Source organism: Pomacea canaliculata, linkage group LG3, assembly GCF_003073045.1.
Source record: "Pomacea canaliculata isolate SZHN2017 linkage group LG3, ASM307304v1, whole genome shotgun sequence".
Lineage (NCBI taxonomy): Eukaryota > Metazoa > Mollusca > Gastropoda > Architaenioglossa > Ampullariidae > Pomacea > Pomacea canaliculata.
The window spans coordinates 14,794,010-14,811,188 of record NC_037592.1 but is presented as its reverse complement, the minus strand read 5'-3'; the positions used below and the strand labels follow the sequence as shown (position 1 = coordinate 14,811,188).

The 17,179-nt window shown below is 40.0% G+C and overlaps 1 protein-coding gene across 1 annotated transcript in view; it reads right to left on the bottom strand.

Annotated features, from left to right (window-relative positions):
- Window positions 1-17,179, bottom strand: part of LOC112558949 (leucine-rich repeat-containing G-protein coupled receptor 5-like) — a 46,232-nt gene that overhangs the window by 12,992 nt on the left and 16,061 nt on the right. Inside the window, 9 exon segments of the mRNA XM_025229720.1 lie at window positions 118-258; window positions 693-836; window positions 1,968-2,036; window positions 2,309-2,380; window positions 3,097-3,168; window positions 3,266-3,409; window positions 3,772-3,843; window positions 5,656-5,727; window positions 6,255-6,326. Of these exon segments, the coding sequence (XP_025085505.1) occupies window positions 118-258; window positions 693-836; window positions 1,968-2,036; window positions 2,309-2,380; window positions 3,097-3,168; window positions 3,266-3,409; window positions 3,772-3,843; window positions 5,656-5,727; window positions 6,255-6,326 (858 nt within the window).

Here is a 17,179-nt window from a genome sequence, read left to right as displayed (position 1 = left end):
TCCTGCCTTTAATGGTATCAGCTTGTTTTGTGCAAAATTATAACTGTATATATCTATAAATAAATCACTTATTAATATGGTAGTGTTTGAAACTATTAAAGACATTTTGAAGCTTACAAGACTCTGAGGGAGCGAATGTTCCGACAAAGTCCGGGTGGTATGTGCTTGATGGAGGCACGGTCCAGACGAATGTGTGTCAGGTTGGTTGTACCCGTCAGGTCAGGAAAAAAGAACAGGTCCTGTACTTCAGACAGGGCGCTAAAACCATCATGATGCCACAAGACACTCTTAGCTTGAATGAACTTAGAGTTTTTTTTTTTTGTTAAAGAATACAGTTAAAAAGAACTTTATACTATTTAATGACATGCAACTAAATATTAACGGAGCAGACATTTCATTCAGCGCCTCACTTATTGAAATAAGTTATAGTACATTGAGGTCTTGAGAAAAAAAAAAAAGAAGAAAAAACAGGGGTTTTGTCGAATCCATTTCGAAACTGACTTCTACATTATTGCAGAGACTTGTATAAGACAAAGATAAAAAAAAATATGATTATAGTACTGTACTACTCATTCTCGACGCAATTGCATAAAGACACGCACACGCGCAAACGCAATGCAAGCACACACATACTCAAACACACACACATACACACGATGTCAGCACTTTTAACATAGGAGGAAATCGCTTACATTTTGTCCAAGAATGGTAAGTTGCTGAAGGCCCTGGAACCGAAGCTTCTAATTGGATTCTTGTTGAGCTGCAGCAGTGACAACTTTCGGTTGTTGCGAAAAGCACCGTCAGCAATATGGGAAATCTCGTTCTCCTCGAGATTCCTTCAGAGAGTTCAAAATATTTGTCTCTTTATAATTTCCTTTCGCCCTTTGCTTTCAATATTTCAGAAGAAGAAGAAGATGACGAGGAGGAGGAGGAGGACAAGGAGGACGAGGAGGAGGCATATAAATAACATTGTACACATTTGCGAACATTAGCACGATACAGTGTACTCAGGTCGAGCTATGGATATACTCAAACACAAACATGTATGAGCTCACATTATTGGACAGAACATGTGTGTGAGAGAGAGAAAGAGCGAGAGCTAGAGATGGTAACATAGAGATGGATAAATAAAAATGGAAAGGAGATGGGAGATTGACAGAGAGAAGTAGGGATTGAGCAGTACAAATGGGAAAATAAGTATGGGAAAGAAGAATTATGTTTTTATTTTTCCACATGCAAAAAAGAGACACAGGCATTGTATTAATACGCTGTTTTTTGTAAATAAATCATTTTGATGAAAGGAAACGGAAAAAGATGGTCGGAGAACCATTGATCTGCGTGGGTGTGTGCGTGCACGTGCATCTCGTGACGGCGGCTTTTTCTTTGATGTATCGGGGTCATCCAGGTCCTCCACTCGCGTGAACTGAGAAGATGAGAACTGACAGACAAAGAAAGTTTTTCTGCCGTTTTTTGTCGTTGACTGGGAGGGATAACTTAGCACCTTTCATTGGTGTTGTGTTGTAAAGTTCTGACTAAACTTTGTTGGGAAGTGTTGGCCAGACTTGCTTTCATTTTGGTCCTCCCAACCTGAGGGCGGAGGCTTCAGAGAGGACATTCTTCAAAAGTGAACTCTAAAGAAAGACTTTCATCGGAATGGGACTGACTGTTCTTAGTGTGTCTTAATGTTTGTTTGTGCAGTAGGTTAATACTTTTGTTTGTTTATTGATTTCCTACTTATAATTATTCATATTTATTTCTTAACTTCAGATCTTTGTTGGTGTACAAAAGTAAGTGTAGAGTTGCAATTTACAGGCAGATGTCAACAAACACGAGTACCTTCTTTCTGTATCTACGCCTCTATTTCTTTTTCTCTGTCTCTCTCCCTCTCACACACTCCAAACAAAAAACAGATTTAACGAAACCCTGTAGACGAGGCCGATAACGAGGCTAATCTCGCCAGCACTTACAGCTCCACCAAGTTCTCCAGAGAGTCAAGTGCCGGTGGTACTTGTCGCAACCTGTTCTTGTTCAGCTCTCTGAAACACAAGGGTCTCAACTTGAGGAGATTGGGAAAAAAACTCAACTCTATGGCAACCATCCCAGACTTTCTTCCATAAAATGATGACGATGACAAGGTAAATATTATTGCGATGGTAGCATCACTATTTTGAACTTAGGAAGGATGGTGGTGACTGGGGACTAAGGAAGAAGGAAGGGTTTAAGGGAAGCGGGGGTTGGGAGTGAGTGGAGGGTAAGACAGACTAGAAATAGCCAGGTTGTCACACAGTTCCAAGCTTACGATTCTTACAGGATTTTCAAAGACTTGAGTCCTCTAAAGGCGTAATCCTTGATGTCCCGAATCTTGTTTTCATGAAGCAGCCTGAAAGCACAGTCAGTTACAGGGTTACTCCTGGCAACACGTGTCACCAAAACATCTTCACACCACCACCACCACCTTCAATGCTACCACCACCCACACCACCACCACCACCACCAAATTTGTTTCTGCCCGCCGAGAGCTAATCTCAGGGACGTAGTAATTTGATTTCAGAGGTGAATGGCCTCAGTTTACTCCATTGACCCCAACCCTGACATTTTGCGAGTGAGGGAGGTGAGGTGTGGTGAAGGGGAGAAGACCGGTCCTCTCTCCTTGATTCACTCACGCTGCACACGGCTTTCTTATTTCTCTCGCCATTTTCACTTCTTAGACAAAAAACAACCCTCGGCAGTTGACACTTTGTAAGCTTTGAGAAATATTTAAAAAAAATTAAGATAATAAGCGCGATGAATACATTCGGGATGTTAAATAAATACTCACCCTAGCTAAATACGCTGCTGAGCTTATGCTTAAGAGTTTGTCATTATTTGTGTATTTTAGGAGATATTTTTTCACATTTCCAGAGTAGTTAGTAAATACATCACTCAAGAACACCCAAAGATGTACTCAGTAGGTACTCACAACATGTATTCAGCAAGTACTGAAAAACGCTTATTTAGAAAATGAACTCGTCGACCACACTCAAACATGTAGTCTACAAATACTCATAACATGTGCTCAGCAAATACAAATATTGTCTTAGTAAATAAGTACTTCACAAAACAATAAGGCTTGTCATGTTGCTGAAAGCAAAGTCAGGGACGAGGGTTATTCGGTTCAGAGCTAATGTCCTGAAACAAAGACACAAGAGAGATATTGTAATCTTTTAATATTTCTTGAGATGCAAAAAGCAATGAGGGGTTGGGGAGAAAAGTAGTTGCTACTCACAAAGCTTCAAGGTTGATCAGGGAGGACAGGGCTATGGTTGGCACTTCAGTCAGGTTGTTGAAGTCCAGCCACAGCTGTTTGAGGCTGTGCATATTCTTGAAACACCCATCTGGAACTGTCTGAATTCTGTTGGCGTCCAGATGCCTGCAAGCATGGCCAGTGTTGCTGAGAAACATGTTGTCTCATAAAAGTCATGTGACCAGGCAGCCATTACACAATGTCTGAGCAAAGGAAGGCAATCGTTGTGTTCTTTGTTGAAAGAATACGTAAGTTCAGAGACATATTCGCTCCTAACATCTAAATTATCCTTCTGACAAAAAAAGTTGAGGGATGGTGGGTTTGAGTGGGTAGCTAGGCGGGTAGGTGGGTGGGAATTTTGTAAAGGTCAGACAGAGATAATATGGAACAAGATAAATCTATAAAAAGTGTTTTAAAATGTTATTAAATCTTTTCAAAGGTTTTCAATATCTTTCTATCAGAAATGGACATTAATTAAAAAAACGTACAGCTGTTGGAGTCGCTGTAAATTCTGAAGAGCAGCTCGGGGTACAGATTGAAACTGATTGCCTTGCAAATACCTGTTATAAAGACAAAAGACCACATAATAATAAGTTTAATAACTCCCCTGTATGTACTGACATTAGCACACAAATTGAATTACTTATCACTGTTCCTCATTTAAAGTAGTGAACCTGAAAATATAAAACAGAGTAGTACGACTTTATTAGAAAAGTTCACGAACTTCTGACGAGATAATAAAGTTATTATGTTGAATTCTTTGATGAGACAATTAAGTCGTATTATGTTGTTTTGTATTTTCAGATTCACTAGTTATATACATTTATCACACCCATTTGCTGCTAAGTTTTGCAATAAAAATACAGAAATGCGTAATATTCTAGAAGCTTTCATCTTTATATATTTCACACTGAAGAATCAACGAGTAGTATATGCAAAACTAAGACTTCGCTTTGCCCTGAGTGTTAACTTGGACATCTTAAGTCTTCGACCAGAAAGACAATCCGCCAGTGTGTGGCCAATACATGTGAGCAATCGTCCTGTGGTATTGTACACTTTTGTTCTTAACCAACATTATCCATCTCACTCCCCTGTCTCCTCTTACTTTTCCCCGTTAGACACGCTCGTTTCTCACTCCCACCCCCCTAGGGGAAGAGAAAGGTCGGCATTAGTTTAATAAAAACTCTATAAATATTCTTAAAACTAGATCGTTTACATTAAGTGACCTAAGTTTTCGAAAAAAGTTAATATTGGTTAACATCTTGAACGAACAAATCTGATGTTAGCGTCAACAGTTAACTTTTTGTGACTAACGGTGTAAAATACTTGTATATTGATACTCCTGACAACTTTATATCATCAATTCAGAGATAAATAAACCTTTAACCATTTCTCTAAATTTAATATTTAATACTTAAATGAGATTAGAACACTTTGGGAAGAGACCGAGTCTTCTTGATAACATTGACTATCCATAAACTTGTTTAAGAGCAGAAGCAATGTACATAAAAGTCTAATGCCGTGGGTTAAGGTTGAATTATACTGTAAGCAGATAAGAAATCAAGGAAGTAAATAGAGGAAATACAGATGAAACAGCCGGCTTTTGCGTTGCTAAGAAGAGTGCTGCCTCATAAATTGGTCTTTTCTCCTAATTACGAACTCTAATCAGCTGATCGGTTTGAAAAAGACAAGTCTTGAACAATGCAAGTACTTCGAGGTCACCAGGACTTCTTGGTGCTTTGTACTGAGTGAGAAAGTGAGCGAAAAAAGGAATAAAGTGCGTGATATTGGGGTGTATTCATAAGGCAGTGCAGGTGGTGTAGAAAGATTGACCATTACGAATGAAGATTATGTAATGTGGCTCAGAGCAGCTTGAGGGCCACACAGATATCACCGAGATATCAAACAGAAGATAACGATGACACACATGAACTCTTCTGTCCCTTGATCTAAACATCGAGGTTATCGTGTCCTACCTCTCTAGGTCACCGGCAGTTCAGTTCTAAAGAGGGCACGCATGCGCACTACAGACAGCGATAGACAGAGACGAGAAGAAAGACAAACATCTGTACAAAGCTCGCCTCCCTTAATGACTTCCTTAATGCGACACAGTTTGTAGAATAAGTGACAATATTTTGTAGAATAAGTGACAATATTTTGTAGAATAAGTGATTATATTTTGTAGAATAAGTGATTATATTTTGTAGAATAAGTGACATCTAGTCCACACAATAATGTCCGTCTTTCTCTCTGTAACTGTATTTCTCTCTTTCTTTTTCTCCAAAGCAATGTTTATCTCCCACTTTGCTGCTGAGAACAAACATCTGTCTGCTGTTTATTTACAACATATTGCACGTGACCCCGACACTCACAGTGTTTCCAGGTCGCCGTTGTGCCGGAAGACGTGTCTGGGGAGGTCACTCAGTGCGTTGCTGGCCAGTCGTCTGTTGACACATCATTATATTTTTTCTTTATTAAAATATAGGACTAATTACCACCCCAAAATTAATTATAAGACTGATGATTGATGACAATGATGAGAATGACACAGAATGACTGGAATACAGATGACGATAATACAGTGCCTCTGCGACATCTACAAGAGATAAAAAAAAGATGTTACTCAAAGGTGGGAAGGATAATCGGAAAGGACATCAAAGTAAACTTACTTGAATGTGATTAACAGAAAAAATAATTAGATGATGTATAGCACGCCACTATTATCACTCACACACCCCGTTCTAATACACAAGTACTTACAGAAAAGGAAGGTTGTGATTGGTAGCTAGTCGCAAGGTAGTAATTGTATAAAAATGTGTTTATTTTTTTTTTGCTTTTGGTCTTCCTGGTTAAAAGCATTGAATGATTTAATTTCAATGTTGAAAATAATTTGAAATCAACAATGAACTACACTAATTACTAACAGGGAAGGAGCAAACGACAGAAAACGGAAAAAGTGAGTTTGACTTACAGATCCTGTAGAAGTGTCAGACGGGCAAACGCATCCTCAGGAAGGAGACTGATGTTGTTCATGCTTAGGTCGCTGAAAACAGAAAGAAAAAAGGGTTGATTAATTTCTAAAGTCTCTCACAGCTTACACCTCTCGAGTGCCACACACTTACTTGGAATGAGATTTTTCTTGCTAAAATTACATCAATGATAAATAAGCTGTGGAAATAGATAGGTTAGCATATTTAATAAGATAATTAGCAGCAGGCAAGTTCTACAAAGCCTCAAGCACAAGACACAAATACCCAGGAAAGGATTAGAGGATTGAAACGGAAAACATTTTACAAAAAAAAGTAAAAGGGAAAAACAGAAAGATTAGTATCTGAAGTTTTAAAGGATAATCTATTTGTTCAAACTTTGTTCTATTTGGCTTTACAGAAAGATCCGATAAAAGATAATGTCTTGCTCACGCTGGACCAAGCTCTGGTAGACATTTTCAATTGTTATAAAGGGGAAATTTTAAAAGTTGTGTTTAGAATTAAGCTTTTTAATCACTCTTGGAGATTGTTGCTTGTACTTTCCTCCCTTCATCCCTCTCTCTCTCTCTGACGATTTCAGTAGTCGCTGCTGTCGTAGAAAAGAAATGTACTTCAATGCCATTGCAGACAAGTAATAAAAAAAGAAAGATCGCACTTTGCCAAAGGGTCAACTTAATATACATAAATAGTTATCGTATTTTGTCCACTGGATTTAGCTTTTTCTCGGAGTTTGTTGGCAATCGAAAGACGAGCGAATTGATGTATAGTATCTATAGTGTCGATCTATAGTATCTATAGTGTCGATCTGTAGTATAGAATCAATCTATTGTATCTATACTCTCTATAGCATCGATCTATAGGGCTCGTCCACTTTCCTGTGCATGGACAGCTGGATTAGGACCGGACATTTTGAGGGATTGATGCCCATCTCTCACCCCCTGATAACGAGGTGATGTCTCGCCCAAACGATGTCCTTGTCGCCAGGCGGGTGGCGATGGTCGATAAGCAAGCCGCCAGGACTGTTCCGAGAGATTAAGAGATTTACAGGAGAGTTGTGAGGGGCCTGCACATGTCGCGAGATTTTCTCGTGCAGGCGGCAGCAAACTTGTCAGCTTATAGCAATTTACTAACCTCTGGCTACCACGGTCATCCCGTTTCTCACAGATTTCCCTGAATGAGGAGTTTCCTTCCCTTACAAAAAGGGATATAAACAGATAAAAGGGTGCATAATGGAAATCTACGAGGATTATAAAAATTGTGGGTATCTTTGGCGTTATTGCAATATCATTTCACCATCTCATCTTTGTCTGCATGAGTGCATATATATAGGTACAGAGAGAGAGAGAGAGAAAGAGTGACTGAGAAGAAGAGAGCAAGGAGTGTGCCTTTTTGTTTGTTTATTTATTTATTTTTCTACAAGTAGAGCGGAAGCTAGACCAGCAGTCTCTAGTCACTCATCACGAGCTAAATTCTTCATCTCAAAGTCACAGGTAAAAGTGAATGTGGATCCCATAATATTATTACTTCGCGAGGCTGTGTAAACATTCACTGCTTCTGGAAGCAGACTTCTCCCTCGTTCTTTCTCTGATGTCATCATTCTACACAGCATTTGCCTACGTCACAAACACACGTCAAAGTAGAGAACGTCATATTAAAACGTGTAGCACGTGCATGGGTTCTGAACGGTGCGTGCATGCTGTCTGAGTGTTGACTACTAATCACCATGCACACATCTGTTTACAATTCTAGTAGCATCTTACGTCTAATCGTTTATAAAATAAACTGATTAATAAATTAAAACCGTCAGCATGTTCACGATTTTGGACTTTCTCCAGTCAATAACAGTTTTTTTAGTGACTGCTTTTACAAAATAAAATAATCATTAAATTAAAAAAGTTTTTTTTTATAAATCTTTTGGATTCCAAGAATGCATTCATTATGTTATCGACATTTTTGAAGGTTTCCTTGAATTTAATTAGACGTGTAATGTGAACAAACAGGCAGCCAGGAATGTATTGCAGAAGATTTAGACAAGAAAAATTCCAGCTATATTCAATTGTGTGGGCAAGTCATGCTTTCTTTACAAAGAGAGGTCAGATTGAAAATGAATGGCACTAATAAGGAAAATACGAGAAAAAATGCTGATTTGGTTTGAAAAATGGGTGTGGTGGGGTGATGGGGAGAAGGGTAGGGAAGAAATGGATGAGATAATTAGTAGGAAGCTAAGCTCGTCCATTCAAAGCTAAACGAGGCTAATTCTACCGACTCGCGAGTCATTTCTTGCACTGAGGACACTAAGGTCTAAGGAGGACACTAAGGTTCCTGGACATTGCGACAAGTGTGTACCAAGATTTTTACAGATTTATTATGCACACGGCCCCAGTATATGAGATATTTTCTTATTATTCGTTCCACCCCTCTCTTCTCTCCCCCAGCACACAAACCATGGCTATTTTCTTGTTCCTGTATTTTTCTTCCTACGACCAACGACATTATTTGAAACATTTTCGGAAGCTTTCAATACAGCTAGATCAGAAAGGTCAGGTCTAGTCAGGAAAAACATGAAGTCTGTCACATTCCCTTATAAATTGTTTCCTTTTTATGACTTTCTTATCCTTGAGAAAAAGGTTCGTTTTCATCGTTAGGCTCAGGGAACAGACGCGGAGTGCAGGCCTCATACTGCGCGACAGGAAGCCAAACAAGTCTGAAGGTCCAGGGGTTGGGTCTTGCTTCTGTCTTCTCTATTTGAAAAACTATTAGCTTGTACCATGCAAAAGTTAAGGACCTCATAAAAGGACTTTGAAGATAAGAGACACATAGTAAGAGCCCAGTACTCGCTGAACACAAGAATAACATGTCTAGACAAAAGAGTAAACATTTTAAGGGGCTGGTTATTGTTATAATAACAGCCATAGTAATAAAAGTCCTTATAAACATAATCAACAGCTATTACGGACAAGCTCACTGGGCTGTACACATCACAGTATCCACAGAAAGAATCCTAAATATCAGTTAACCACATCTTGCCACGCCCAAATGGAGTCACGTGGTATCAAGTGGGTCGACCTTGGACAAATATAACTTCTTGTCGAGCAAACCTATTATCCATAACAGTTTATTGATTAATAATGTAGTATGTTTCTGTAGTACAATTTGTTAATTACATATTTTGAACTAAACACCGCCTTTGAGAGTTGTCAATAATGTTGTAAAAATGTTTTACAGTTATAGTTTAAGCATTACTTCAACTGTCCTCGACAAAATGACGATGACAAAACAGTAATGTGTGATGACAGTTTTTCTTGATCTTATACTCTGATGTGATCATACTCAATCTACAGCAGTTCTCTACATTACTATACCCGTGTACCTAACCATGCTGTGCCAACAAATGTGTGTTGATGGAAATGAGGGAATTATCTGGCAACACGACACTTACATTGTCTAGTGAGAGACGATAAAAAGAAGACATGTCCTCTCATAAGCGGGAACAGCTTACGACGCGCATGCGCTGGATTAACCTATTCACTTGTCTTTTCCGGTTGACCTATACACGGCGCGTGTTAGAGCCACAGTCTTGTTATCTTGGTTCCTTGCCAGAAAATAAAAGTTATTCTATATCTGAGGGAATACACGGATAAAGTTATTTGCGTGGGAATTAGGGTAGGTTTGGGGTGAATGTTATTATTTTTGATGCATGGCTTTCCTGTCATGAACTCATCGAGAGAAGCTTTGTTTATAAAATAATAATCACAGTGTCGAAGCACATATAATCTTCCTTGATAACGAGCGGTGCTAGAGGGAGCCATTGCTGTTCTACTTCCAGCCAGCAACTAGCCTACATCATGGTTAAGCAGCCTGCCTCTAAACTGGTTTTATGTACAGAGAAACAACAGAATGGCCAGAGACAAGATCTGAACTCCAGGCAATCAGTCCTTGTATTGGTGACAGACACCAGGGTAAGTTTACAGGAAGGTCTTATGAAAGCAGCAACGCAGAATAGCATCACTACGAGTAGAAACAATTCTTCAACTATAGCAAGTATTTACAGAAGACTTTTTAAGACAAACAATGACTTAGAAGCATTCCATCAACACTAATAAAATTACATGAAATATCCTAATATTTTCCTGTTGGTATACTACTGGTGTCGTCCAAATGTCATCACAGATTCAATGCACGTTGGGGAACGGATTAAAATAGATAAATTTCTAGCACTTGAATTAATCTGAACTGGTGAAATCACTACAAACTGCAGTAAACACACTCGAACCTAAGGTTAACTTACGGACAAAACCATATCTGTAACTGAAAAAATATATATATACAATGAGACAACACATATCACTCGTCCGTTATCAAGTTTTTCAGGGTATCTGCACAGATCTCAGTTTCATTTGTCCATGAAGCAAAGATTAGAAGCAATGTCTAAAGTCAGGTGATGTAACTCATCCTACAAACTTTCTCTCACGGACCACTCACAGTAGCAATGTGATTGGTCATGACGTCACTACTAAAGGCGGAGCGTGAAGCGGTTAATCTCAGTCGATGATGAAAAACGACAATGAAGCAAAGATGGAGCTGCAGACCATTATTCAAAGGAAGATAACTGCATATCGAAAGCTGAATAATTTCCAGAAAGTTAATGACTGATAACATCATCTACAATAGAGTAAGCTAAGCAGCAATGGCGCTCTATGCGACATAAGATCACTGGCGTGAAAAAAAAACAATGATCGAGGAGAATAACACACTCCTAACTAGACAGTGGCAAATAAATCAACTCGCTTTATTTAATGGAGAACAATAAATACTATCCATCTACAATGGGGAATAAAAAAGTAACCAGGATGCAGCTGTGAAAAACATTCTGGTCCATTTCTGGTATCAAACTACAACGCCGAAACGAAAAAGACCGCATTTCTTAGCCTGCTATTTATCTAATATTATTCTTGTAAGGTATCAACACTATCTTAGCCCCTCATAAATCTTCATAAATAAAAAAAATTGCTGCCACTGATACTATTTGCACCATTGTCTTGTCACCCGTTATCCCTTAACCATAGCCAGAGGTCGTGTTGCCAGCACTGCATGAACCATTCCTCAGGATGGGAGACAAAACTCTGTAACACTAGCACTAACCTTTGTCTCGCCGGCCCTCAGTGGTCTTTCTCATCACACCACAACCCTTTTCTGGACACGCCCGAGTCCGACCCGCAACGGACAGAAGGGCAAAGGTCACTACGTCATCAAGGTTGCACTTGACCTCAGCTGCCAAGCAAAGACGATCTATCATCTTGGGCCAAACGATCATAGAGGATCATAGAGGATGTCTTGTTGGCACTAGGCTGGTGGCTGGCAGCACCGTTGAAGGATGGGCGAGTCTCAAAGCCCTTTACAACTTTCTGAAGTCATTGAAGTCATCGAATCGGGAAGAAGACGAGGAGAACCCATGGCCCGCGATTGTGAGATTCACATTTTACACTTACAGACATCGGATGATGTCGGCCAGAAAGCCTCGAGATATCTGACCAGCTCTGACATCTCCCATCATCTAATGTGATCAGTCCAGTCAGGTGAAACAGATCGCTGTGTGCTAGCAGTGTTATTGATGGTGGAGCTGGTCCTGCTGGATCTGATGGCGACAGCGACCATGGAGACAGTGGAAGCGATTACAAACAGCATCTGTATTAATGATGATCTGATTGCTGTCCTTACTAGATGTGTGACAGCCTCCCATCTGACAACACAGAGGTCAAGGGTGTGGCCATCTTGGTCACAACATAAACTGTTGTCAGTGTAATACCAACTACAGTGGAACGCGATGGTGTAAATCCGTTTATGTAAAAATATTGTTGCAATTCTTTCATACATTACAGTACACGTAGAAGCCCTGTATTGATGCTATTACTTTCACTCTACATACATTTACTTATTTGTTGTTTTAAGTTAGTTTTTTGTCTTTTAGACCAGTGGTTCTCAAAATATTTCGGACCACGAACCATTTTACTAGAGTAAAAAATATACGGCGGACCACTGAGACCTAAATCACTCTGTACAGTGAATTTCAAATTTAAATTGCTGTATTTGTTTCTTTACAATTCAAATTACATGTGTGAGTGTGTGTGTGTGAATGAGTGGGTGGGCGTGGTTTAACGTGCGATCGCGTGTGTGTAACAGAGACAGTGTGTTAGAGAGTGTGTTCGTGTGAGTGTAGTCGAACAATTACGTGTGTCTGTGTGTACGCGCTCAGTATTCTTTCCCCCTGTTGCTAGTATTAACAGCAAATGTAGATGTTTACTTGTTTTTGTTTACTCCTACCTAACTATGTGTCATTTCTTTTGAACTGATAAGTTCTACACTTATCACCACTATATATATATATCGCGAAAATAGGTGATTATTTCTTCTCACAATTAAGTCCTGATCATAAGATGCAAATCACTGGATAATCTTTTATGTCTGGTAAAGTACAAAGCATCCCCGACCCAGCCAGACGAATATTTCTTGGCTTATGGTATAAAGATACACAAAGTGTAATGGAAGTATCGATCAACTGATGGCTGTATCGCACACGTATGATTGTATCTCACCCTAAAGCACCTCCCCAAAACGATATTTCCATCCCCCGATTTTCACGAGTCAGTTCATCTTGACGATGCACGCCAAGGAAAGGCCATCTACGTCAGCTATACCCTGGCTTTCAAGCCTCGCTTTGATCTCCACATTTAAAACTTAAAATTTGTGAGGTTTGAACCCTGACGACTAGTCAACGTTTTTGCTCATTGCCGTTCACCTGATCAAACTGTCGCCTACTATGGCAACACGAGAAACTTCTGCGAAAAATTAATATTCCTGCAAGCTATGTCATCTTAGGTGACCTTAATGCTGATTGGCTGGTCACTCCTACATTAATCTGTTATCGAGGAACCAGCTGCAGCAGCTTGATGATGTACCAACCGAAATTTCTAGAAATTGTTTCGTACAAAAACAACTTCTGGCTAGAATATCACTCAGACATCTAGGTCAAGAGTTTATAAGATATATTAGAGTGTCTGATAGTAATGTTCTTCTATTTTACACTGGTTATTGTAATAACCAAAATTTATGCTTTAGACATTTCAGTAAGTAGTCTAAATATTGAAATAAGCAACTCTAATATATTTCTTCAATAAACACTTAATAAACAACTCCTCATGTTTATTCCGAGCCAGCAACTAAGGATATATCACAGCAAGGCAGCCAACAGATGTCACATGCACAGAAAGAACAGCGTGCCCGAGACGAGAGTTGAACCAGGAGACCCAACCCTCACTGCATTGGTGACAGGTAACCGTTACGCCACAGGACCGCCCTCATGTTTATGCAGTATCTCAAGTGAACCAGCTGAACTCTGTTTATTAAATTATTTAAAATAACATCCGTCAAGTTAATGTTCATGATATGTAGTTACTTTCCCAAACAAATGTAAATGTTGACTTACTTCATCTAGTCATCCCCGACTGACACTACTTCAGAGCTCCTTTAGATTACCTCAGCGCTTCTAATGATCACCTGTGTATTCCAGACACACACGCTTCTACATACCTTGACATTTTAGCTTTTTATGTTCAAGTATCATTAATTTTGCTCTCAATTCTGACCACTTTAATCTCTACCACCAGACATTTTTTTCGCGGCGTATCCGCCTCCTGTCAGTTCTAGAATTTACGACTTTGTGCTGCTTTTGTTTATCATTTACCTGTCCGCTTATATGAAAAATTGCTTCCTTTGAACACACTCTAAAGTTAACAAAATAAAGAAGGATATTACAAACATAAAATACAACTCACAGGCGTGACAAACAACAATGCATACTAGCAAACGGATTTTTAGGAGAAAGCCATTTGGATGTCAATGAGGATGAGGATGATGTGGTGATGATGGCGCCAAGGATGTGGTAGTAAAAATGTATAATTATACATGTAAAGATACTTTAGATGATAGAATGGCTTTAATAAGAGATGTGACCGGGATATAGGACGCAAAATCTAATATCACAAACCTAACAACTCAACGGAGTTGCTCAGGTGGCTAAAGGCTGTATTGGGAGAGCTAGTGTCCCTCATTTTACTAAACTCCCAAACATGAAGTAGTAGGGAGCTCTCGTGGTCGACCTTCGTCAAGTCGAGACAAGGAAATGAGCTTCAGGGGCCATCGATATCCGGAGTTGTAAGTCTCGGGTTGCTGGAAGTCACGAATCGTCTCGCGTGACCTGGAATCATCCTGTCTGACGACGACCTGTTGACATTTCCCTGGATTCACCGAAAGGCCAAACGACTAAAACATTGAAGAATACCCCGTATTCAGCAATAGAAAAGGACACATGGTGGTGGTGGTGGTGGTGGTGGTGGTTCCAGACTGCCGGCAGCAGAATGCGTACGGAGGAGATCTTGAAGGTATCGAGCGGGAAGTTGATCCTCCTGGACACAGGCAAAAAGGAATGTACTGGACCGCGAGAAGATTTCCTCGGCTGAGCCTGCATCGGAGAAAAGATTCAGCACCAGAAAGTTCTTCTTGTAAGTGAGAGGAAAAGTAGTTAGGGGCAGAAGATCAGAATGACCTGCACACTGATGACAAGTTCATAGCAAAGACCTCAGACTTCTGGACCCTGTTTCTCTCCCTCACTCGCTTCTTCCCACGGACCCCAGTACCGACTTACTTATCACACAAACAGTCCCCGCACACTTCACTCACACTCTCTCTTTCTCTCTCACACTCTCTGTCACTCTCTCTATATATATATCATTTTCTCTCTCACACAAACACACACACATTCGCGAGTGCGCGCGCGTTCTTTGTGACCATGGCGATGGGCGGGAAGGAACAAACGTCTACGTCGGATGTAATCTCGCTTTCAGGCCTCGTCTTGATTTTCAAAACTCAGAATCTCTGCGGTTTGAAACTATGTCAATGAACATATCTGTTCATTGCCTTCTTTTATCGTTCACCTGTTCAAATTGTCGCGTTCGTGCGTTCGTGCGAGCGAAACTATCAACATTTTTATCTTAGATACAGCATGTAGGCAACAAGTGACATACCACAAGCTCAATCGTTTCTCCAGAACAAAAACATGAATGAAACACGTGGACAGTTTTCGATGGAATATTCATGGCAGTCAGATGGCGCTGCAACTGGCAAAAAGGACGAACGGCGAAGACTACAGCTTGGACCAGGACACCCGTTAAGTACAGCTGACAACGGCCAGAAGATATTTGTAACGAGGAACGTAGGGAAGGAAGAGATCGCATATTAAGTGCCTTAAACAGCTATTTGCAAGTCGGTTAACTTCGTGATAATGAGAAGAAAAAATCCAGCTCAGTTCGCGAGATCGATTGTTCGTGAAGGGTTTTCTTCTTGTGTGAAGAGAACGAGATTAACAGAAATGGAGGCTGTACATCGCAAGCTCCATCCCGCGGCAACGAGGGCTTTAGCTCGGAACACGGTATCTCGTCGACAGATTATAATCAAGCAGGAAAAATATTTTAGATTATTTGCAAAAGTTTCCAGATGTGCCTGCAACGGTGCATAATATAGCGATTCTGTTGTAACACAAGATTTCTCATATAAAAACCAAAAATGTACTAAAGAATGGGATTTCCATTTACTAATTGGAAATACGAATACGAGTGAATGGCGAAAGCGATGCTAGCTGGACATCGTCAAGCTTAATCAGGAAAGATGTGGATATTCTGTTCTCTCTCTTGAAATGTTTTCATCGATTTCATCCTTTTTACACGTGACAAGTTTTAAGACCTTAACATCTGAGATACAAATGAGACCTTCGGACTGCAACGGGAATGACATGGGAGGAAAACAATAAAGATCGAATTTGTAGCTAACAATGGAGCATGACACGTGTTCTATTTTGTACACCACTGTGATATGTTTTACTTACGAAGAAGGTAAAGATATATAATTATCTATATATTCTGAAAACTACCATAGGACATATATATATATAATACTACACCCATACATAATCCAAATGTTAGGTTTGCTTTCAGACATGCCATTTGTGAACTTGGACGCATAACAACATATATTTCAGCTTTAAATTAAAGCACACATTTTTCTTTTCAAGATAAAGAGGGGACAGAGGTCAGTATATTGACTCCCCAGTGCACTATATTATGCAGCTATATGTCAAATTAGTGATGGCCTTAAAGGCTTTGGGGTAACTCAATAACAAATGTTTTCTTGATGGTTATTCGCAGTGTGGTACCTGTTTACAGGACCAGCTGCCTGGCAGCGAAATAGCCTTCGTTGCTAAAACATCATTCACCCTCCCCTTTCCACCCGGTTATTCACAGTTTCTGACTGTTTGTACTCTGCACTGTTCTCTTGTCTGTTTTATATATATACACACACATTGATTGTCGAATAGGTTGGCGTTATATTTCAGAAAGCTATTCTTTTGTTTCGTATCATGTTTCTAGATTGGCAAAGGGTGGAAAGCAAAGCCAGACACTCCTTCCAACACGTAATCTGAATGCTAAGCACGAGAAGGTTCTGGAAGTATGTTGGCAGACGACGGTCGTTCGTCTGGCGCACTATTCCAGCACCGGTCCACCATCTCCTCACATGTTAATGTCTGATGTCTTCCTGCTTCCAGTGTTGATAATGGCTCGGCCTAGAATAACGGGTGGCGCTTCTGTCTTCCAAGAGCGACTACTCACGCGATGCACGTGAGCGTAAGGACAGCAACGAGGAGTAAGACGCATGGACATCGAAGTGCATTTAAATGTAAGGATGTAGAAAGTCCGGTGGTCGGTTGCATGAAGCAAGATAAAGAAAGTTAGAGGACTTGAGAAAGACTGGGGCCTAAAGGGACTAGTTCATTAAAAAGTTTGTAAAGCTTGGAGCAAGT